Below are 23686 nucleotides of genomic sequence, written 5' to 3'. Positions count from 1 at the left end.
CAAAGCTCATTTGATGTCACGCGAAAGCATTATCGCGGGCGGGGCCCCTAAGCCGAGAGAAGGCTTCAAGACCACGAGGCGAAAGAAATGTACGCAGCATCCCCTGTGGGTGGATAAGCCGACAGCAACATTGGTAGGATTTGACGGTGGGAGGGGAAACAGAACGAACAAGTCCAGTGTAGCCGAGAGGAGCAACATCGACACGGGTCTTTGCAAGTAATTAAGAATACACTCGGACAAGTCAAGGAATTACTCGCCAGTCGCCACCCTTGGCCTGCCGGTTAGTCGTTACTAAGACGCAGCGTCTGTGCGTTTTGCATAGCACAGCTACATAGCTTTGCTTCTTGACCAGGGCACGTAGTCAGTCGGCAGTCAAACCAAGTCAACGTCAACTTCGCTGGCCACTCACTCACTCACTCACTTGGAAACCCTTTGGTTACGAACTTAAAGTACGACACCCAAGAATTCGTTTGGTCGCGGCAAGGACCTCTCGCTGCTAGTGGATCCAATAATCCCAAACCCTCAGGAACCAAGGACTGTCGTTGTCTGAGGCACCACCTGGTGACACCATCATTCAATCAACCACCATCATTGAATGCAGAAAGCCGAACGGGCTTCACCGTTGACACTTTGAGAGTGCATACCGAACTCTCAAGTCCAGTTTCATCTAGAAGGGGAGTTCTATCCGGTCAGAAAAACTTAGCAAAGACTTGGGTTGCTTGAGGAAGATCGCCCCTCTTGTCTTATTCTGCTAGACACGTCAGAATTGGATGCAGTGCGAGGCTGGCATGACTTTGGATATTTGAGAAAATCATCAAACCAGCCCCGGAACGCCCAACCAACGATCACCTCAGAGCCACCTTTAACCATGACTGTTGCATCTGAGACAATGATCCCAGAGAGGCATACCTTTTATGCCGGGAAACCACAACCATCATCGACGGCTTCAGCGACATTCCAAGCTATTGACCCTTCGACGGCGAAATCTGTATGTACGATTCACGCATCCTCCCAATCATCAATTGATGCTGCAATCTCCGCTGCCCGCTCCGCATTTCCCACTTGGTCCAGTACGCCGCCAATCGAACGGTCACGGATCCTCCTAAAGGCGGTCTCATTACTTCGAGCCCGAAACGATGAGCTCGCCAAAATTGAGACTCTCGACACCGGCAAGGCGTTTTCAGAAACATCGACAGTCGACATCGTCACGGGCGCTGATGTCCTCGAATATTTTGCCAACTTGATCGCGTCAGGTGGTCTCAATGGTGAATCATTCCGACTGAGAGACTCTGCCTGGGTCTACACTTCTAAGGAGCCTCTCGGAGTGTGTGCAGGCATCGGCGCATGGAACTATCCCATCCAGATTGCGTTATGGAAGTCCGCTCCCTGTCTCGCCGCCGGTAACACGATGGTATACAAGCCATCGGAAGTGACTCCTCTCCACGCACAATTTCTAGCCCAGATCTACAAAGAGGCTGGCGTGCCAGATGGGACTTTCAACGTGGTCTACGGCGCAGGTGACGTGGGTGGATATCTCACCAAGCACCCTGGGATCGCAAAGGTCAGTTTCACGGGCCAGGTGTCCACAGGAAGAAAAGTCGCGGGCTCTGCTGCCGGCGAGATGAAATACGTGACGATGGAGCTGGGAGGCAAGAGTCCCGTCATCATCCTGCCCGACGTCGACATCGACCAGGCTGTGGATGGAGCTCTGATGGCCAATTTCTTCAGCTCAGGCCAAGTCTGCACCAACGGAACCCGAGTCTTCGTCCCCAAGTCACTCAAACCCGCATTCGAGAGCAAGCTGCTCGAGAAGATGCAGTACGTCAAAGCCGGCGATCTCGCCGACCCAACCACCAACTTCGGGCCACTGGTGAGCAAAGCCCACTACGAGAAAGTCCTGGGCTACATCCGGCACGGCATTTCCAAGGACAAGGCCAAACTGCTGTACGGCGGGCCTGAGAAGCCGGACAACTTGCCTGCAGGCCTTAAGAACGGATACTGGGTGAAGCCGACGATCTTCACCGACTGCACGGACGACATGGCGATCGTGAAGGAGGAGATCTTCGGACCCGTCATGTCGATCCTGACATATAGCTCGGTCGACGAGGTGGTGCAGCGTGCGAACAATACTGAGCTGGGTCTCGCTGCCGGCGTCTTTGGGAGGGATATCAATGCGTGTCACCGCGTCATCAAGCAGCTCGAGGCGGGTATTACCTGGGTCAACACGTGGGGCGAGAGTCCTGCGGAAATGGCTGTTGGTGGGTGGAAGCAGAGCGGTGTTGGTGTTGAGAATGGAAGGAGAGGAATCGAGGCTTGGCTCCGTAACAAGAGCACGCTGGTCGAGATGGGCGGTGCCGTTCCTACTGTCTTTGCAAAGTTGTGATCCGCGCAAGCACATGAGGCTGGGTTGGTATACCAAATCAATTCATCCATCCATCCATCAATCAATGCGATGATAGTTATTTAGTTCTCTAACTGCGGCATTTTGAAAATGGAATAGTGGCGGGTTTTCCATTTGGGCTGATATAAACTTCCTGATATGATCAATCTCATTCGAGTCCCGAATTGGCTTTTCGTATCATATGTCCTTCAGTCGACATGTGAAAGGGGGAAATTCTCCCTTCCAGCTATTGTATCACATACAGATCCATCCATCCTCTCCTGCCTGTGCATACAAGGTATTCACGGCCTCGAAGACAGCTAATCGCATGGCCTAGCTGTAACTGATACCTTTGTGTTCTATCATTCTTGCAGTGCGAACCAAGAAAGAAAACAAAGTGCATCCAACAATAAATGGGTGGATCAAGCCGCAAAAGTCGAAACCCTCGAACCCATCCGATCAAAGATGAAATCATCCATTTTCTTCTCATTCATTCCGATCGCGGAATCGATCAGTCTCGAGGACATGCTGTCGGGCGTCAGTTCCCCGTCGTCTTGGTCCACTACATCCTTTTTGTCGGTGTCGATCTTGAGCTGGCGTAGTGCCCCACGCCAGTTGTCGACTTTGGTCTGGGCTCTTTGTTGTGGGGTCACGCTTGACGTGTGTTGGTCTAAGGATACTTGCTCGATGCTCTTGAAGTACTGGGCAGTCCGGTCAGTATTTGCCTTACTTGGAGGAAAATCATCAGAGCTTACCTTGACTGTTTTGACGAGCATTTCGTCTGTGGCGGCATCATCACAGACGATCATGGCGGATTCGTGTAATTGAAGTGCGCTCGCTGTCCACATCTGACTGACGCCACCTTCAATTGTCTTTTGAAGCGCAACGGCTTTGTTGGCTCCCAGGACTATCACTAATACTTCCCGAGCATCCATTACTGTTTGCACACCAACGGTCAATGCTTGTTTTGGTACTTGGCTCAGATTGCCTCCAAAAAATCGTGAATTCGCTCGGATGGTGTCCTCTGCCAAGGTCTTGACTCTCGTGCGCGACCGTAATGACGAGCCAGGTTCATTGAAAGCAATATGGCCATCTGGACCTATTCCGCCGAGGAATAGATCAATCCCACCGGCTCGCGCGATCTTTTCTTCATAAGAGGCGCACTCCTCTGCAAGATTAGGGGCGTTTCCGTTCAAGATGTTGACATTCGTTGGATTGATATCGACGTGGGCAAAGAAGTGCTTGTACATGAAACTGTGATAGGACTCGGGGTGGTCTTCTGCTAAGCCCACGTATTCATCCATGTTGAATGTCACAACATTGGCGAATGAAATCTCCCCGTTCCGATGCGCTTGTACCAGGTACTTGTATATCAGCTCGGGGCTGCTGCCTGTGGGAAGTCCAAGGACGAAAGGGTTCTTAGGTGTAGGCGCGAAGGCGTTGATGCGGTTGACTATATATTTTGCGGCATACTGGGACGCTCCGTCTGCATTGTCTCGAACAATGACCTTCATTTTGAGGATATGGGATTGTCGTAGAGACCTCTGTTACCGGACAGGCTGTAGTGAAAATGTAAAGCAGGGCTCAAGTTGGAGGCATATTCAGAGAGGGAGTGTGGGCTTCACGGGTGGAAAAGCACGACCAACCTTTGACGTAGTATATCACTCCTACCGGCAAATCATGAGATGACTACATAGGGCAAGCGATGCGGAGTAAATGGCACCGGGGGTAGCCTGGACGATGGCAGTCTACAACAGATGACTGTTGGAACGTCATGGTCGAGGTAGACTGATTTGCAACGGTGCATAGTTGAGTGTCATCCAACCGTTCGACCACCCACTCAGTAGCCGACCAGTAGGATTGGTGGTGGCAAGGCCATGTTTGCCATGTTTGATCTTATCAGCGGAAGGCTCAGGAAGATGAAGTCAGCAGTGTAGGGTAGGGGATGGTTGGTACTGGCTATGATGGCGACGGTGGTAGTACACTTGTGTGGTCGACAACGCGAAGAGGCGAAAGATTGGTGGAAGGCTCGAGTTCGGCGATCGGATAAACTCAGTCGGAGGGATGATATCTATCACGTGACTGGGATTCGTTGGAGTTGCACTTGGGGCAGGTGGCACCAGTGTAACGGTTGCTGTTGTTGGCAGGAAGGAGCTCTCAATCTGGGTTCAGGCCGTTTGTCCAACCACCACTCGTGCACCATCGCGCTTTCCCTCTGGTGGGCTCTGCACAGGGTGTGATTTTCCGCTTTCCCTTCTCCAACCCTCCGGCCTCCCCAGCATTACATCTTCCTCAAAGCTTTTTCTGCTCAATGTGACCTGACGCGACATTGCTACAGATGCAACATCACCACGTTTCCACTTCCACCGTCGCGCGCCTCCACGTTTTTGCCTCGCCTTCGTCTATTGCACCTTTCTCTGACTACCGAGTAACCGCCATGCACATACCCGCCCTAAAACTTAGAGCCTTCTCGTGACGACCGATCACTGTTGGCCCCGGAATGCACCCCCCGATCCCTTTTCATGCTTGGGTTGTCACCGACTCCTGACCGGACCACTGTCAGGTCCCTATTCCTCTCTTGTCCAGCCTGATCACGTTTTTCTGGTCCAATCATCACTGCATGCGGGGGGGCCCACGCCCTATACTAACATGGCCACCAACGGGGATGTCCCCTCCCTGTGGGACGAATCAAGGTACGTCCCAATACGCTGTCATCTGTCCTGACGGGTCTCCATACTGACTACATATAACAGGCAGCTAGGCCAACTGTTTATGATGGGCTTTGATGGAACTTCCGTGACGGATCAAGTCAAGGTCCTCATTGAGAAGTATCACGTCGGCTCAATTCTGCTCAAGGCTCAAAATTTAAAATGTAGACCCCCTATCACATCTGCTATAGCAATGGCGCTTGCCCTTGCATTTTGTTGCTTTCTCGACTTTGGACTGACGTTCATCACGTAACAGCTGCGGAACAAACGACTAAACTCGTGCTGGAGCTCCAGACTATAGCACGTCAGGCTGGCCACCCCGTTCCGTTGCTGATTGCACTGGATCAGGAGAATGGCGGTGTTAATAGTCTTTACGACGATGTTTACATCCGTCAATTTCCGAGTGCCATGGGCATGGCAGCCACGGGGTCCAAGAAGCTGGCCAAAGATATTGCAAGAGCTACGGCGCAAGAGCTCAACTCTTGTGGTATCAACTGGATATTAGGACCTGTCTTGGATGTTCTTACAAATGCAAGAAATCAACCTCTTGGCGTCCGATCAATTGGCGACGATCCGAATGAAGTTTCGGCGTATGGAGTCGAATGCATGAAGGGCTATCAGGAAGGAGGTGTTGCTACCTGTGGTAAACACTTCCCTTCGTATGGTAATCTAGAATTCTTCGGCGTGCCCGACGATGTGCCCACCATCACGGACTCATTGGAAAACTTGAGTCAAAGTGCTTTGGTACCCTTCCGTACAGCAATAACACAAGGCTTGGATTCAATGATGGTAGGTGGTGTAGCTATGGCAACCTCACAGGTCAACGTGATGCATGCCTGTCTGTCAGAACAGATTGTTCGAGACCTGTTGCGGAACGAAATGTGTTTTGACGGAGTGGTGGTCTCAGAATGTCTCGAGATGGAAGCTCTCAGCAGAAATATTGGGATCAGCGGCGGTACGGTCATGGCTTTTAAAGCTGGCTGCGATTTGATCCTTACTTGTCGAACATTATCAGTCCAAGAAGATGCGATCAACGGTTTGAAAGCTGGATTGGACAATGGAATGATTGAAAGGTTTCGTGTCCAAGAGTCAGTTCAGCGAATACTCAGTCTAAAATCGCGATATACTACCTGGGAAAAGGCATTCTCGCCTCCTGGGATCGAAAGTCTTTCACTAATGCAACCACTACACACCAAACTTTCGAATGCTGCTTACAGCCAATCCATCAGCGTGGTTCGCGACCAAAATCACTATCTACCCTTGTCTAGAGCAATAAAAGCAGAAGACGAACTACTTCTCTTGACTCCATTGGTCAAGCCACTACCTGCCTCGGCACTTTTTCATCACATGCAAACCGATTTTTCTACAGCGCCGACTTATGGACGCAGCCCTAGCTTCGATGCAAATGCCTCGATCATGAGCGGGGAGCAAGTCTTTCGAAATCTTGGAAGGGCGCTAGCAAGCTATAGAAACGGGAAGATTGCTCATACATCATACACTGCAAATGGAGTTCGTCCTCTCCATGAGAACCTTTTGAATCGAGCTCAGGGTGTGGTCGTCATCACAGCAGATGCGGGTCGGAACATGTATCAAAATGCATTTGCAAAGCATGTTTCAATGTTATGCAAGTTGTCGACGGGACCAAACGGCAAGCCGAAGGAGAAACCGTGTGTGGTCGTAGCAGTCAGTTCTCCGTTCGACTTTGCAACCGATCTGTCAATTGGCACGTACATCTGCACATATGATTTTACGGAGACGGCTCTCCAAACTCTGGTTCGCGTTCTTTACGGTGAGATTTCTCCAACAGGAATTCTGCCAGGCTCATTTAGCCAGAGACCTCAGACCAACCAGGCAAGACAACAGTGGCTGGTGGAGAGCTTTGCTGAAGAACGTGATCGCAAAGCTCTCGACATGTTGCTTGAGCAATGCCGCGATGAGCCTTCTGTTCATGCTAGTCTACTACGAAATACGACGACAAAGACCTTCTTACTACGGGACCCGGAGGTGGAGGAGGCACACTTCGTGGTCAGGAACAGCAGTACGAAAGAGCTGTTTGGATTCTGTACAACATACTACTTCAAGAGTAGTGGTATCGGACACATTGGGGCCATCATTGTCGACCCGGCTCGTAGACGTTTGTCGATTGGGCATTCCTTACACGACCGCGCCGTAAGAGCGCTGCTCCAGAAACAAGGGATCACCAAATTCCAGCTTGGAGTGAGATATCCAAATGTGTATCTCGGTATACCCAAGCTTGACCTGGTCGATTCAAAGAGGCTGCGTCTGTGGTTTGCGAAGCTTGGCTGGAATGTTTCTCTGTCAAGCTCGGTGACGACAATGACCATCAGGGATATGGCGAACTGGTCTGCGCCGGAAGGACTGGGGCAATCCTTGACGGTGAACGAAGTCAAATACGATTTAGTCCATGGCCCGGATTATCTGGATGGAATAATAGACCATCTCACACGATCTGCACGACTTGATGTTCAGGGGATCTATCGAGCCGCCGCGGCGTCCAAGGAACAGGCCGGGATCATCCGTGCCAAAAGAGTTAGCGATCAAGTCGTGCTAGCGACTGTTTTGGTTCTGAAACCCGAGTTCCAAAAATCCGAACATATAGCGTCATGGAACAAGTCACTCGGCATGGGGTGCATTTCAGCGCCTGTCATCTCAACTATTTTCAGTGATAGGATGACCCTCTATCAAGGCATCCTCCTGTTGGCTTTACGATATTTCAAGAAGCAATCAGCACGATCTGTCATCCTCGACTATGTAAGTGGCCGGCTGCAAAGTCGATGAAGATGTCTCTGGGGACCACTCGCTAACAATATGGAACAGGCCCGCGAAGATTTTACAATTGATGGGCTCAAATTACTCGGCCTCAGTAGTGCTAACAGCTTTGACGAAGTAACAAGTGATCCTGTTCATTGGACCATGATGACACCAGCTTGAGGAACCGAATAGTGTTGACAACAGAGGAGCACCAACGGACATCAGGTGTTGTCAAGCACTGATCAACACGGTCAGGATAGGAATCGTCAGATCTTGGCTTCGTTATAGGCCGGCACGCCGAAGCTTAAGCACTTGGACCTGTATCCATACTGGATGCAAGATCGAATCCGGAGAACGATGAGGCGTCAGCCTCTAGCACCATACGAGTACTGCACGGGACGGCCATCAAATACATGCATAGTTGAATATTTAGCGATAGCTTGTCTGAAGTCGGAGAGGCCAAACCCGATCCCTCGAGCTGGAATGGGGCTCGTAAGCAGTACTGTGCGCTAACTAATTGACTAGTTGGATAGGCTGATAAGAAGATCCTTTGGCTTAATGATTGGCGTTTGTGGGATATCAGATAGCAACATAGCGTTGATAGGTCGGAGCAGGAGTCCAGGATATAGTGTAGTTGGTACTCCGTGTCTGATGAGAGACAGTGCCAGTCATTGACGGCTCGGGAGGGTTATGCCGTCATCATCTTTACGCAATAGTGGGCAAGAAGGCAGCGAGGCGAATATTAGATTATCTCGCTAGTGGGGGTTGGTATCTGGCGCTATCTGATTGAGTTGGCTGTCAGACAAAAGCACAGGCAGATACGCTGTGGGCAAGTATGTCACGGGGTTAACAAGGACCACGGAGCGCACAGAGAGCGCTAGGACTAACTATGATAGGGGCTTTCCGTGCGCGAAACGGAAGCACGGAGCAACCGTCTTGGGAAGATGTGTGTGTGTGTGTGTGTGTGTGTGTGAATACTAAAGGCTCCACGAGTAAGAGTGAGTGGGAGAGCGAAAGGAATTGAGGGGCGCTGAATCCACAGGCCGGCCCCATGTTTTCCACGGAACTTACTGTGATGGGATAATGGAGTCACCACGGACAGGATGGGATGCGCCATACATTCCGGTTAGTGAATCGGGAGTCGGGAGAGACCTGAAGGATCCATCCTCTGTGTTGATCCTGTACGGACTACGGGCTTCCATGTCATGTCATGGATAGGAGGTAGAGCGGCACTGTAGTAGCGAGTGAGTTCTCCGTACCTCTCTACTCGTAACTCACCTCCCTTGCGCTGGTACTACTACTGCTACTCTGTGTACGGAGTACCTAGTTAAACTGCGACGAGGGCCCTCGTACACTAACTCTCTACAACGGTTACTCGCGAAATGATCTGCGGAGTGCCGGGTGCCTCTTTGGTGCACTGTCTTGTCTGGTGGAGCGAGTGCGGCCCACCGAGGTACCTAGCAAGGTACTTAGCGAGCGAATCGAACGGGTGTGCGGGTGAGGGAGGGTGGGCTGATCATGCTTCCCGCTTCGATTGGAAACATGTGATCTTCTGGAAAGGGTCAGCGAACGAGAACCTACAAGTACGAGGAGGACACTGTAGCTTTGTATGTGCATATGTGACAGCTTGACAAGCATCCGACCCTGCTGCAATAATGCGCAGCGCCGCGGGTAGCTGAAACCGTCCTAATTGCCTAGGTACCTAGCACCCACAGGCAGGCAGGCAGTCATTGACTTTGGCTCCCAGTTCATTTGCCGCTGTGTCGCGCATGGGAAGTGTACCCGTCAATTCACCGATTGCCTAGGTATTATTGATGCAGCTTGCCTTGAAGGAGAAGATGAGGTCGTCGGGAGACTCGTACGTGTCTCTGCACGAATCGGGTGACGACGTTATTGTTACCTGGTACGGCATACTGTGTACTTGAAATTTCTCTGATGGTTTTCGCGTCCAAGTCAGCCGCATCGTTGGAACTCGAACTCGGGTCGTTCCCCATTCCGTACTCTTGTTAGCCAGGCATAATTCCCGACGGAACAAGTTCTACTCGTAGGGCAGCGTCCACTCTTACACCCAAAGAGTCAAAGGAATGTAAGAAGTGAATCTGGAAGACTCCAGTGGTTGCAGGGATCGGTGATTCGCACAGACCTTCTTTTTGAGGGCACTGGCATGAGGGAGATCGAGGGATGATCAGCCACCGGAGCAGCTTCTAGTACCTAATGCACCACGATGCGCTCAGTGCTCACCGTTGTCTGGAGGCGCTCGATTCCCTCGGATCCTAGCAAGATTTGTGAAGCCAACGTTTCCTTTAGGGGCAAGCGCAAGCGTCTCAGCCGGGCTATTATTACTCCCGGGTGTCTGTGCTCTCCATTATGCATGTCAGGCCTGAAAACTTGGCGGGGGGGGGGGGGGCATGTTCGGGCGCCGCGATGATCAGCGATGAGACAAGACAGGATCAGGGCTAACGCACCACCCCCGTCCAAAGCATCGATGTTCCTTGGAGACCGAGCATTCGACTAAAAGCCCGGCCGGTCACAAAAATTGGAGCCCTGTCGGTATGAGTGGGTGCAAGCTGGCAAAGTGGAAACCTAGATGGGCTTCCAAGTTTCCAGGACTGCTTCTCTTGCATGCTTAGGCGTTGGTAGGCGTCGGGAAGCCCAGAGAAGAGTGGGCACAAAGGGAGAGATAGAGAGACAGACACAGGTAGCTTCCTAGGCTGACTGGAAAGTGGACGCACAGGGTATGGCTTGGACAATCAACGCCCCTGTTCACTCGTCACAAGATCCGTCAGGCGGATTGTGAGGAATTAATTGTTTAAGCACATTAATCAGTAGAAGAGGCGAAAGGTTATTAACAGTTAGAGCATTGTGGAAAGGACAACACCCATACGCAGTCCAGTCGGTGATGAAAAAAGACGATGATGGCGATGGTGATGATGGCGCAGGCGGCGCGATTTCAGATCTCTCGCTGCCCCATAAACGAGAAGCTGGAGCCAGTCCAGTACGAACTAAGGGACAAGAGGCACTCAAATCAAGTGTTGGCTAAGCAGTGGCCAGTGGTGAATGGCCAGTCACGAGTCACGAGTGATGAACCCCCATTAGCGCCCGTCTCGTGGAGGTCAAGAGGTCAAGAGGTCAAGACTCGAGCCTTCCTGAATCGTCCCAAGCGTCCTTAAAGGCGTGGACGAGGAGGAACGGTGGTGATGCAATTGGACCCCCCGGGCGACGCGCATGGGCATGTCGGTGGCATGCCCAATGGGAAAAAGCCCTCGCAACCTGGCTTTAACTATCAGTGGCGCCCAGAACGGGAACTGTTAAGGTTTGTAGTTCACTAATAGTGAACGAGTTAGCTGGTATCTTAGTGCCTGAACGTAGGAGTACGGAGTACCATAGGTCCCTACAAGGGAGTCCTCCGTAAGCAGTGCCTGGCAGACTATGGGCCTCTGGGTGGCTGGCCGGCTAGCACAGGTGTCATGGCCCATGGTCCATGCCCCCCTCGACCTGCATTTGCGGGCTTGTGCCCCGTTTTCTTCTAGAAGGCAGCCTCCTTCCTTCTACCGCCTGTACCGCCTGTTTAGGGTCGAGGGTAGACGATGGAACCACCCCACCCAGCCACCCGACCTGCGCTGCTGATTGACCAGGCGAGGTCAGGTTGCCTGCTCTTTCCCACGTCTTGAGGTTCATCGTTTTATCGGTCATCGTTCAGGTTCAGGTTCAGGTTCAAGTTCAGGTTCGAGTTACAATTCCTGGTCCTGGTCCTGGTCCTCGTCTTGGTGCCGGTGCGTGTCGATTCCAACTGGCGTGGCACTCGTGCATCGACATCCAATACTCCGGACGGAGTTCTGTCTAACATTCCTATTATTCATTATTGTCCATTCCCTATATACTGTCACCTCTGGACTATTCCTTCCACACACGCACACACCACCCACGACCCACGACCACACCCACATCCACCACCACTCCATAGCGTCCGTCAATTTCGCAGTATTGCCGTCTATTGGGTGCGCTCAGAATATTCGATTCCTGTTATTGACTGAGCCGTCCACTTGTCAACTTGTCAACTTGTCAACTCTATCGCCCAGCGGTCAACGAGAAGCATTGAGTCCAGACAGCTACTGCTCTCACGGTCTGTCCCCCGCCACATCGCCGCCTCTTTTCCCATTACTGCATCGTGCACACCGAACCGCGCACTTGCACCACGCCTCTCCCGCAAACTCATCGTACTCATTGCTGATTCACCGGGCCACTGCCGGCTCATCAATCCTCCATCTTCGTCTCTTTTCGACGGTGGCGCTCAGTCGGCAGGATTCTATCTCTGTCGCTGAGAATGCGGAAAGCATCCTTCGTCCTTCTCCAATAACCTGAACCATTCGCTCTCCAACCTTCATTGCGCGCTTTGTGTACAGCGCCCTTCCTCTCGTCTTCCACTCACTCGACGTATGGCAGTGACAATGGACGGCTACGATCCTCTAGCAATGCCCTATTTACACAGTCCCATGCCCTTCACGGGCGGAAACTTGCAGAATTTGGATTATATGAGTGTACCTTCGGCCATGGATTTGGGAGATCAATACTCCAACTTCGATTCAGATGTCTACAGGTAAGTTCGCTCCTCGCGCTTCCCAGGCCCGAGGTCTTCCTTGTACTGACGAGTTCGCAAGTGACACTGGTTTCGACCTCCCTCCATCAACGGGATTGCAACATCCTGCAGTCCTCAAACGCTACTCCTCAGGCTTCGACGATCCTTTTGCTGAGGGCACCATGGCTCAATTCGACCAGATTCCAACCGAAGGACTGCCTGAGAGCCCCTCTATCGACCGCGACAGCAAATACCTCAGCTTCCATATGCCTCAGTACAACTATACCCTGCTTGACGATTCTTTCCGTCGCTCCTCGGTAAATATTAATGCCCAATTGCACGGCATGTTCTTTCTGGCAGAATCACAGTGGCCTGCTACTGCCGACACTCCTCCACCGCCACCAGAGCTTACCTGCTATAGACGGAATCTGTTCCAAATCACTGGTTCCGTCACCTTGCCTCGGAATCTAAGATACGTCTTCACCGATGACGGCTCCAGAATACCCATTTATGAGCTCGAGCTAGCAGTCTCCGCAACCGAGTCGGTGGAAAATAATGCGGTCAAAATCATCTCCGTGCCGTGGAAGACACCCGCCAGTGGCGAGGCCACCAAGCCCGACGACAAGGTAGAACGGGAGCCGCCCACGATTCCTCTAGACAAGATGTCCGGCCAGGAATTAGACACCGACTACACCACATTTCCCATCCAATGGAAGAGACTGCAATTCAGAATAGCAACTGCAAATAATGGTCGTCGAAAAGAACTCCAGCAACATTTCACCCTCCATCTCAAGATCATGGCATCGCTGTCTACCGGTGGCAAGATCTCAATTGCAGAGGCTCGCTCTGGTGCTGTCATTGTGCGAGGGAGAAGTCCTCGGAACTTTGCAGCACGTAAGGATTTACCGCTGAGTAGCTCCTCGACGGCGCGAAAGCATTTGCCCTCGGTCTCTCGAGCGAGCGCAAGCCAAACCTCCGTTCCTCAAGTCACCTCCGCACCTAAAGTAAAATCACCTCCAGATGACATGTCGCAAATGAGCAAAGTAGGCTATGAGGCCAATGGCGACTACAAACCAGCAGATCCGGCTGCATGGGTATCTCAAATACCCGGCGAATCTCTAGCTAACCCATATTCTGCCTCGATGAACCCTCCACCCATGCCGACGTTTGCTCACGACCAAACACCGGATCTCGGAACTCCAGGACAGACATTTCCGTTTACATTCCCACAAGAGATGCCAGCTAGCAACGGTGGTCCGTTAAGTTTACACTTCGGTAGTGACGATGAAGGTAGTCCATACCCTCCTAATCAGGGCAGCAGGCATTCTTCGCGGCCGCCAACGTCTAATCCAAGTCCAAGTCTCATGAATAAGGGCCAACCTCAGTCTCAAAGTGGCTCCTATCCTGGTCCTGGTGCAACCACCGGTCACTCACCAGGACACCTCGCCAGCATGGCTCAACAAGGCGGCCCTGGTACTCGCCCAAGGCTACACTCACACCAAGTCTCAATGACGAGCGTGCCGAGTTCGGGATCCATGAACGGCCCTTATCCGCATCCGCATCCCCATCACCCCAGACCAGAACTCGTTCCCATGCCTTCGTCCGGAAGCATCCCGTTCGCAAAGGTTGAAGGCGAGAATGCCGACCAACTGTACGAGTACTTCCCACTTGGTCTCGACGACTGGATGCCACCTGTCGATGCCGTCTTCCGCCCGCATGTTGTTCATCACAGCGGGCCTTTGCCTCCCGACCCGAGGTCACCTGGTGGCAGGCATACAAGCAAACGGTATTTCTCCGAGGTTGTATGAGAGGAACGAGTGACGAGGTCGAGCTATCCAGGAAAGTCCATCCATCTACAGTGGAACAGGTGGGAGAACAAATATGTGGAATTAACGAATGGAATGCATGGTATTTCTTTTGTCCGGCAAGGATTACGAGGGTAACACGGACGAGTGCATGCCTCGTATATCACAGGTCTACTATATGGCCATGCAAGGCCTCGGCAGGAGATATCCATCAGGACCACACCGTCGATTGCAAGATCGAGAGTTCTAGTACGCACTGATGGCAAATCATCAATTTGAACCTATGTTTCGCGAAGGAAACATAGATACTCACGGTAGCTGTATGTATGCATGTTTCTACCCGGCATACATATCAGCAGTCACGAAGAAAAAGGGAATGGAGTTAGGGAGGCAGGAAGGACCCAAAAGTGAAAGGAGGAAAGAGTCCCCACGGTATGATTTAAAACTCTGAGAGTATAGTACATGTGTATGTTGTCTCTTCTTTTTTTTATATATCTCTCGATACCCATCGCAGCAGAGCCGGGCGGTGATGATGATGGATGATGTGACAAATGAAATGAAAAATGAGAACAAATACAACAAAACATTGCCTGAATTTCCAATGATGATATTGATAACTCTCCATGTGACCTTTTTCTGTCTCTTCCGTGCGGAAGCAACATACCTAGGTACCTTCGTCTCAGCATACTTCGTTGAGGTCCGCCGTCCGCGGTGGGCCTTGGTTGGGATAATCCAACTCAGCCTTACGGGCATGTCAAAAGCCCGCTGGCTGTTTGCCTACGAAGAAATGGGTGATTGCTCTGGGTTGGGCTGGGGGCTGGGGGGGGCCTGTTGAGGACCTGCCTTCTTCGACGGTCGTGTTAGCAGCCATGCTGTGCCTTGCCTCTCTCCTGACTCTCCACGGTCTTTCACTACTACCCACGATGGAGTTACTACCACTACTCGCGTGATTCTCCAGTTTCCTAACCGACCCCCCCCCCCCCCCCCCGGCCATGTGAAGGGCTCCTGATCGATCTCAAAGTGCTGTGAACAAAGCTCCGGGGGCGCTCCCCAGTGTGCGAGGCGGGTCTATGAGCACACGGACGAAATGTTTCCAAAACCGAGGCTCAGGACTCCGTACCTCGTGGTAAGAAACGAGATCTCCACCGACAAACCACATTGGCCTTCTTCTCCGCTGTCAACCTCCACTATCATGCATCTCTCCTTCATTTCGGAGTCGTTTCTCGATTCGGACTAGACCCCTCGAGAGGCAGACGGTATGTACGGAGAATGTAAGGGACAAGGGAGACAATGAAAGGGCGGGGAGCAGCGTTTCATGGTACCCAATCGTCTTGTGCACCGTTTCTTCCCCAAGAATGAATCGAAAGGAACTCCGCTGATGCCCAGACGGGCTGTCACCTCGGAAGTAGGTCCCGTTGTTCGAGGTATCACGGTGCTTGTAGCAAAATGAGATTCACGAACTAGTAGTAGGTGCCTTTGACCTAACTGGAAGGCAGTGAGTGCTACGCGAAGGCTTCGTTCTATCAAATGGGGTTTTGTGCGTGTTTTTGTCATAAATCCAGACGCATTTGGATAGGATCCGTGCGTGGGAATGTAAAAATTAGCAAACCTCGGTGATTGAATTCACGAACCTCGCAGGTCAAGACCCGAGCCACAGATGTCCGATTGGAGAGAGACGAGTTTGAAAGCAGGGCCGGTTGCAAACTTGTCCCAATCACCAATCACACGAAATGTCGCTGACAAGGCAGAATTGCAGAACAAGCGAAGATGATTGGAAAGTAACTTTTCGGAGGCGGCCGAGGCGATCAGATACGAGGGAAGGTCGTGGTGTTTCGACGCATTCGCTTGACGGAAGACAAGGAAAAGGTTCCTCCTGCACGATGACGAAACAGGAACTTTGGAGGCATTGTTGTGTTTCCTCAGATGACCTACGAGTAGTGGCAAGGGAGCCTTTAGCGTTGTGGATTATTAAGCATGTCCAGATGGAATTTGTGGTGGTGAACGATGCCAGGAGGGACGAAAATTCGGACCATGGTCAAGGTCTCCTGAATCAAGACAGGTTGTATCACTGGAAACATTTGTAGACGAAAGATGCAACCAGCAGGGTTGGTATTGCAACTGGCCGAGAGAAGCGGTGTAGGATTGTCACAAAGATAATGGTACCTGTATAACAGCGGCTGGCATATTGTGACTCGGCAATGAAGAGTGGAGATGAAGGTATGGAATGTTCCGTTGGCAAGGATGGAGGGCTGAACAACCGGGACAAGATATTGACCAAGTGACAGTGCAGAAGCGATCTGTTTGGCGGTTAGAATCGGTAGGATTGTGTTTTCCTGGTTGACGGGGTTAGTGGGTGAAAGGGAACATGGGTTGCTGCAGCCTCCTCCGCGCGTGCATGAGAAGGATTCCCTGATGGGTCTCCGGTGGAGTTTGGAATCTGCATAGAAGCGACCGCAGAAGGAGATGGGTCACTGGAAGAAGGTCAAGAAAGGAAACGTGGGACAGGAAAGGTCGATACGGTGGTTGTTCTCAGAGACGATCCTGGTTCCTCGCTTAATGTGCCCACTGCCCGCTATAGTAGTGACGAGCACAGGAAGAGTGGGAGATTCGGTTCAAACTGCTCGAGTAGGACAAAAGTATGGCCAGGGAGGAGGAGGGACTCCGTAAGCAGGGGCGGCAGAGATAGGGATGACGAACGAAGGCTTGGAATCGAGGCTAGAGGATGAACGCGCAGTCATACCAGTGCTGTGCGAGGTATTGCATTATGCGGGAAGTGTTTTGGGAACTGGTACTCCGGAGAGGACTTGGACATGGGGACAGTGAAGGAATGGCACACGATGGACATAAACCTTGGTTGGTAGAAATGCAATATGAGCCGCAGCCGACAGAAATTGATTAACCGTTGAATGTGTTGGATGGAGCAACCCGCAGCCTCTGCATCCATACAATCTGTGCGTAAGGAAGGCATGAAACCAAACATGTGAAAGGGCAGGAACGACCACCTCGGATTCTCGGCAGAACCGGTGAAGGAGGCAACCAACCACGGCAGGCGGGGGCTCCTGCCATTCCAGTCCAGCCAACATATCCTCATCATGTGACCCACGATTCGCATTACTCCTTTCGGTTTTTGACTTCAACCCGCATTGTCTTCCACATCCATCCATCCATCATCATCGTCCCAATTCCGCCCTCGTGGCCTTGCCTTGCATATACTTTGGCTCGTGGGATGAATATCAATCCCTTTATTTGACTTTCGCGTCCATCACCCCAATCTCATTCGTGCCAACTCCCCCCGTTTCTCTTCCCCGGCCCCTTCCAGGCTGTGCAGTGCTTCCCCGTGCAATATGCCTTTTAGCTACCAATATCCGTTTCCAAGCGACCAATCTGTATCGCTAGGCTCTTGGATCCTCTGCCAACATCCGACACTACTCACTCGTGACTCATTCAAACGGCGCCCGGCTACTATGAGGACAGGTCACGCTCAGCATGCCAGTCCCTTATCCGCGCTCGTATACTGCTCCCTTCCGGGCAACTTCCGCTCGTCCAGACTGACTGTGGACCTGTTTTGTGGTAGACCGGCACTCTTCTGATCAATCCGCGAGGCTATTCTAGCTTTCTGCCTGGTACTTATTTTCGGGCCGTTCAAGGACTCGTGCTAAGGATTACCTCTACCAATGGCCCAGTGAGTTCCGAACATGGAGCTACCTGCTGGGGTGAAGGCCTCAATGGCAATCCCGCCCGTCATGGTACTCGTGATCCAATGCATATCACTTGACAGCTCTAATCTCCTACACAGGGCAACAAACATGAAGGTAGCTACTACTATATCACCCATTCGGACTCTCTCGCGGATTCTCTTTCGCACTCTTTCCCAGTACCACTCGAGAAAGACCATACCGTACCTGCTGATTTCATCCTTGTATCACTACTCGTTGCTTAGGGGCCGGCTGTTTGAACACAATATTACCTTGTCACTTCTGTGTGTAACACCAATCTACCAGTACCTGTACGTTTTACGAGCCCTCCATATTTTTTTGCCTTATGTTTGCCACTATGGACCGTCGTTCCGGACCACAGCCTCCTGGCAACCCAGACGGGTCTGTTCCACGGACGCGTTCCGCCCCTGTTGTTGGTGGAACAACTAACCACCAAAATATCAAAAGTACGATTCAGACTTGCTGTTCTGGTGGTCATGTACACGGGTGTGGCTGTGACTGCCCAGGCTGCTCATGCCGATCCATCCCTTTCAAGAATGAGTCCAATAGAAATGCCTACAACGGCGAAGGGGGAGTCCCTATTCCGGCAGTCAACATGTCAGATTATGACAGGAGAGCGAGCTCCCTCTCTAGCAATGATTCCGATCTATCACGGGAGCTCGAGAACAGCTATGAAGCTGATGACTCTCTCAGTGATTGGTTGGAAAACGAGGACCTTCATCAAACCAATTCTGCGCACCATGTCGTGATTGTGGCTGTCGAAGCAGCCTTCAACGCAGATGAGGTGGATGATTTCCCATTTCGTCACTTCACCAGCCTACCTCAAAGCACGGCCACTGATGAAGTTTCGGACATGTTCTTTGACAACATGGAGGGAAGCTCTATCAGAACCGATATGGGTGGATCACACAGCGCTTTCGCTTCGACTCTCTCAGACTACCAGTCAGCATGGACCCAGAACAGCTTAACCACCAGTCAGGTCATCACCTGCACGGGAACATCCTTCCCCCCGGTCAACAACTTCTTGCCCTTGACACCTGAATGTCGACACCAGAGAACTCGTCAGATGTGCAGGCATTGCTTTCACTATTGAATTGCAAAATTGACGCTACACAACGATGATCAAGACTGACGCATTCTCTTTGGGGTACGGACACGTTGCTTGGTTGAGGATTGGCAAGGAGTTAGCACGATGATTGAAGGTGTGAGATGCTGTTCAGATGTGTGGGCGGCTGCGGCCTATGGTCATACTTCTCTTTCATGGGGTGTTCCACGATGATGATTTTTTTCATTAAGCCTACTGTTTCAACTATACCTTATCTTGCGCAGAGCAATGGAGCGTGTGCGATCGTTCTTGGGCTATTCAGTTGCGGTGTCGTTGTTCTATGTTAGCGATACGTGACAGAACACATTCCATTTCCATCTCTAATGCTCTGCCGTCCGTCTCATCTGATCATGTGTAAGCAGTATCCCGCAGGCTGCCCCGCTTCCATCCAACGGCCTGAGCCCCTCGGCGGCTTCCCCAATTTATTTTTTGTTCCAGAAAGCAACCCCCACATTGACGTCCATCACACAACCGAGTTCAAGTTCAATCCGCACTTCATTGAACTTCCCAAGACTGCCCTTTCTGTCCACGAAACTGTTGACGCCTCCGTGGCTTGCTATAAAGATACTGGTACAACTTACCAGTCCCTACATCGAAGCACCCCTCTGCCATTGAACCCGCATCTAGACTCGAGCTGTTTTAATGTCTCCGCCAGCCATCATCGCACCCTCGATCCTAAGCGCGGATTTCGCAGCGCTGGGTGCAGCATGCTCAAAGACCATTGGAGAGGGTGCGGACTGGCTACATGTTGATATCGTACGTTCCATTCTGCTCCACCCCGCCTGCACCCCTCTGGCCGCCATCTTTCCGCCACTGGCCGGTAAATTGGACTGGCTCAAATTTGTTGAGCCTTATGCTGCAAACATGATCTGCTAAGATGATGAACTCGTGGGACGAGTACAGATGGATGGCCATTTCGTCCCCAATATCACGTTCGGAGCTCCTGTCGTTACAAAGATCAGATCCCACGTCGATCGGCCGAAGGCTGCTGGCGGAAAAGGCACGTTTGATTGTCATATGATGATCTCAGAGGTAGGGTTTTGAAATACTTGCTTTTACTTCCAAAGTGGCGTCTCCAGACTGGAAGAGGAGGGGCGATAGGCAGAGCAGAAAATGAAACATCAGCATCCTTAGGACGAAAGACACCCACTTCCACCATCTGCCGTTCTCTCTCCCCCCACTGCCCCTCCGCGTAACGCAAATTGTGTCCTTGTTGATGGGTACCCTAGCCACACCGATGGGCCAGCACATTTCGCGACGCCGGGTGCGATCTCTACTGTTTCCACTACGAAGCAGCTGTCACGTCCGTGGCCGCGACCAAACCCGAAGACACCAGCGTTACGCGTCCAACGTCGCCGAAGGAGCTGATCCGGTACATCCACGAGCTGGGCATGCAAGCAGGCATCGCCATCAAACCAGACACCAGCGTTGATGTCCTGTGGGAGATTCTAGAGAACCCAACCAAGGAGGAAAGACCGGATGTATGAATTGCCCTGCCCCCTTCCCTTCCCTCTCAATCCAAATTTGGTGTGGAAGAAAGAAATCCAGTCCAGCATCTCTGAAGCTAACCCTACTGCCTCCATTTCCCCTCCAGATGGTATTGGTAATGACCGTACATCCGGGCTTCGGAGGCCAGAAATTCATGGCCAGCGAGCTGCCCAAAGTGTCGGCGCTGCGGCAGAAGTATCCCGACCTCAACATCGAAGTCGATGGTGGTCTCGCCGAGGGCACGATCGAACAAGCAGCAGAAGCCGGTGCGAATGTCATTGTGGCTGGAAGTGCCGTTTTTGGAGCCAAGGATCCCGGCCATGTCATTCAGGTGCTCAGAGAGGCTGTCGAAAAGAGGAGGGCTGGTAAGCTATAAGAGATCGCTTTTCCGATGTCGACCCTAGCGAACCAAGTAGCTTGATTTTTTTGGACCGGTTAAATGGCGATTGGGGAGGGCCACGCCGTGAGCAACAAACATCAGTCATTGAGGGATGCCTTTCCACAAAACGAACATTACACAGGCCCCGTCAAGTAATGAGATGCGGCTGCTCCGCTGCTCCCGCCGCCACCGGAAATTGCGTAGACGAATATATCTATAGGTATACACCGAGCTGGGACACCAGAAGCGCCATGGCATCCTCTCCTCCTCCTTAGCTTAAAGATGGTTCTCGTTTAGTCGATTTGAATGACAGGCCAGCCATGAGGGAAGAAGAAGACGAAAGGGTGTGGTTGCATGCGTTCATTTCTTTGGATCAGCAGAATAGAACAATGCCGGAACATTGGTTCATGGTTTGATTGTGCTTTGACGACCCAAGCAGATATTTTCTCGTGTTCTCTGGCATATATAACATACCGCGGCTAAATGCGAGAGCTCTCTCGCTGTGCAAGGCTGGTCAACTCACCTAGGCCACACACGCCCTTTGAGTCTACAAATCTTAGCGAGCAGGCAGGCAGGCAGGTCCGTCAGTCGGTCGACTAAGCAATCGATACTCAATAGCCACTCCTTCCCTTCACGACGCCGCCAGCACCGCCGCCCTTTCCATACATGGCCCTGACATCAGCAATCAGATGATCCGGCCTCTCATAGGCAAAGAAATGGCCACCGGAGTCGTGCGTCGTCTCGAACACCACGTTCCCCTGGGTGCGGGTCCACACGCTCGGCAAGACCCTCAGCTCAGCAGGCGAGTGCGTGAGGCCCAGCTTGACGCCGCCGCCGATCCACTGGCGGGTGCGGTCGCGGGTGACTCTGCGGGCGGGATTGTCCCATTCATGGGTCGCCTCGTAGTAGATCCTCAGGTTCGCGGCGGGGCCCGCGGTCGAGAACCAGTAGATGCTGACCCACGTGCAGACCTCGTCGTCCGTCCAGGGGTAGTGGTCCGTCCAATCGTGCAGTTTCTCGTAGATCCAGCCCAGCAGCCCGACCGGCGAGTCGGCCATCGAGTAGCCCAGCGTTTGTGGCTTCGTGCTCTGCTGCGCCCGGTAGCCCGAGCCTTGCTCCAGGAACCACTTCGTGCGTTGGAGTCCTTTGGTCTCGTACTCCGTGTACGGCGTCACCGCGTGCTGGAGAGCCAGGAGAGGGTTCGTGCTGAGCGTCGGCGCCTCGCCCTGGTCCATGTTCACGTGCGTCGCCTTACAGTGCTCCGGGTAGAGCAGGCTGATTGCCCGCGTGATGTAATAGCCCCAATCGCCTCCCTGCGTCACGTACTCGCTGTACCCCAGCTTCAGCATTAGTTTGTGTGCCGTCTCGGCATACTGCGCCAGTGCAAACCCTTTCTTCTTCGCCGTCTCCGAGAATCCATACCCCGGCAGACTCAGGGCGACGAAGTGGAAGGCCGGGGCGTTGGATCCTGGTTCGGGTGACGCCAGCTTCTCCCAGATCTTGCTCGCTTCAATGAAACTGCCAGGCCAGCCGTGGACGAACAGCAATGGGATGGCATCCTTGACTTGCGATTTCTGATGGACGAAGTGGATTTTCAGCGGTTCAAAGCCGTCGACGGCGATGGAGGTCGTGAATTGTGGCAGGGTGTTCAGTTGCTTCTCCGCGGCCCGCCAGTCGTGTTGGTCTTTCCAATAGGCGGTCAGGCGCTTCACGTCCGCCAGAGGTGATCCGTATTCCCATCCGGCGCCCTCCAGCTCGTCCGGAAACCGCGCCAGCTCGAGACGGAGCTTCAGGTCCTGGATCGCCGAATCCGGGATGGAGATTGTGAATGGTTGGATGTCTGCCATTTTTCAAGGTGTTGTCGTTGCTGCTGCTGCTGCTGCTGCTGCTGCGACGAAGGACAGATTAGGTTGAGTCTAGGTTGGTGCGATTCAGTAGAAGGAGGGAGCGCTAAACTTCAAAGTCAATATGCTCTTTATAGATGGAGCAGAGAAAAGGAAGCAGTAGCTGTGAGAGGTTCAACTTTTAAAGATCCGTGGATTCTCCTGATATGGGTTTCCAGCTTGTGTTCTAAGATCAAACCAAAACCTACTTTTAGGAATGGCTCAAGATCAATGTGGCCACCAAGTATGTATGCAGAGAAAGACCGGGCCTCATACATAAACATCGAGTCGTCGGAACGGCGCACCTCGCGACACAACGGCTGTGGCCAACGGGATAGAGGGGGGAGTGGTTCGGGTAGTTGATCGGCACGACCGAGCACGAAGAGCTCCAGCAGTCGGTAAACATGCCGCCCGGTATGGCTCCTGACTAATTGCAGTAACTGATAGGATGTCCGCAGGATGTTCGAGTTCCACAAACAACATTGCGAGGTACATTCGCACCCACGTTTACCTATTAGGTTTCTTATGTAATCCTCCCCCACCGCTTGTCATCCGATACGCAGCAAGCAATCAACGCCGAGACACGCATGGCCTTTTTCCAGATGCCTTTCCCGCCCTTGGTCTGATTAATCTTGAGGAGGAGAATTTGGCGTATACGCCTTTGGAGGCCTGATGCATACATGCTTGACCCTCGAAGAATTCTGCACGACAATATGGATCAATCTAACTTAGCCGTTGATGAGTGACGAAGGGCTGTTGAAGGCTTTCACATTCAAGGAGGAGGAGGGGGGGCGGCCTTGCCGCTGAAGCCGTGCGCAAGCATACAGTATACCAAGTCCTGATACTCAGTCTCATCATTTTGCGATGCACACAA

General features: G+C 52.2%; 6 protein-coding genes across 6 annotated transcripts; 4 read left to right on the top strand and 2 right to left on the bottom strand.

The window, feature by feature from the left end:
* Positions 1 to 868: 868 nt before the first annotated feature.
* Positions 869 to 2383, top strand: A1O9_05602 (betaine-aldehyde dehydrogenase; the record flags this gene model as incomplete). Its single annotated transcript, XM_013404820.1, has 1 exon — positions 869 to 2383. The coding sequence occupies one exon, from the start codon at positions 869 to 871 to the stop codon at positions 2381 to 2383; it is 1515 nt and encodes a 504-aa protein (XP_013260274.1).
* Positions 2384 to 2802: 419 nt separating this feature from the next.
* On the bottom strand, positions 2803 to 3894 carry A1O9_05601 (glucosamine-6-phosphate deaminase; the record flags this gene model as incomplete). Its single annotated transcript, XM_013404819.1, has 2 exons — positions 2803 to 3081; positions 3136 to 3894. The coding sequence occupies 2 exons, from the start codon at positions 3892 to 3894 to the stop codon at positions 2803 to 2805; spliced, it is 1038 nt and encodes a 345-aa protein (XP_013260273.1).
* A 1261-nt stretch (positions 3895 to 5155) lies between these two features.
* A1O9_05600 (murein transglycosylase) lies at positions 5156 to 8040 on the top strand (the record flags this gene model as incomplete). Its single annotated transcript, XM_013404818.1, has 3 exons — positions 5156 to 5252; positions 5345 to 7860; positions 7927 to 8040. 3 exons carry the CDS (start codon positions 5156 to 5158, stop codon positions 8038 to 8040), a joined length of 2727 nt encoding a protein of 908 aa, XP_013260272.1.
* Positions 8041 to 12308: 4268 nt separating this feature from the next.
* On the top strand, positions 12309 to 14244 carry A1O9_05599 (uncharacterized protein; the record flags this gene model as incomplete). The annotated part of the gene is made up of 2 exons (XM_013404817.1): positions 12309 to 12457; positions 12519 to 14244. 2 exons carry the CDS (start codon positions 12309 to 12311, stop codon positions 14242 to 14244), a joined length of 1875 nt encoding a protein of 624 aa, XP_013260271.1.
* A 5460-nt stretch (positions 14245 to 19704) lies between these two features.
* Positions 19705 to 20926, top strand: A1O9_05598 (ribulose-phosphate 3-epimerase; the record flags this gene model as incomplete). Its single annotated transcript, XM_013404816.1, has 4 exons — positions 19705 to 19818; positions 19966 to 20094; positions 20292 to 20543; positions 20657 to 20926. The coding sequence occupies 4 exons, from the start codon at positions 19705 to 19707 to the stop codon at positions 20924 to 20926; spliced, it is 765 nt and encodes a 254-aa protein (XP_013260270.1).
* Positions 20927 to 21540: 614 nt separating this feature from the next.
* On the bottom strand, positions 21541 to 22776 carry A1O9_05597 (uncharacterized protein; the record flags this gene model as incomplete). Its single annotated transcript, XM_013404815.1, has 1 exon — positions 21541 to 22776. One exon carries the CDS (start codon positions 22774 to 22776, stop codon positions 21541 to 21543), a length of 1236 nt encoding a protein of 411 aa, XP_013260269.1.
* Positions 22777 to 23686: the final 910 nt, after the last annotated feature.

Source organism: Exophiala aquamarina (genome assembly GCF_000709125.1).
Source record: "Exophiala aquamarina CBS 119918 chromosome Unknown aczIA-supercont1.4, whole genome shotgun sequence".
In the NCBI taxonomy this organism is placed as follows: Eukaryota; Fungi; Ascomycota; class Eurotiomycetes; order Chaetothyriales; family Herpotrichiellaceae; genus Exophiala; species Exophiala aquamarina.
This window is presented reverse-complemented; position numbering and strand designations above follow the sequence as displayed.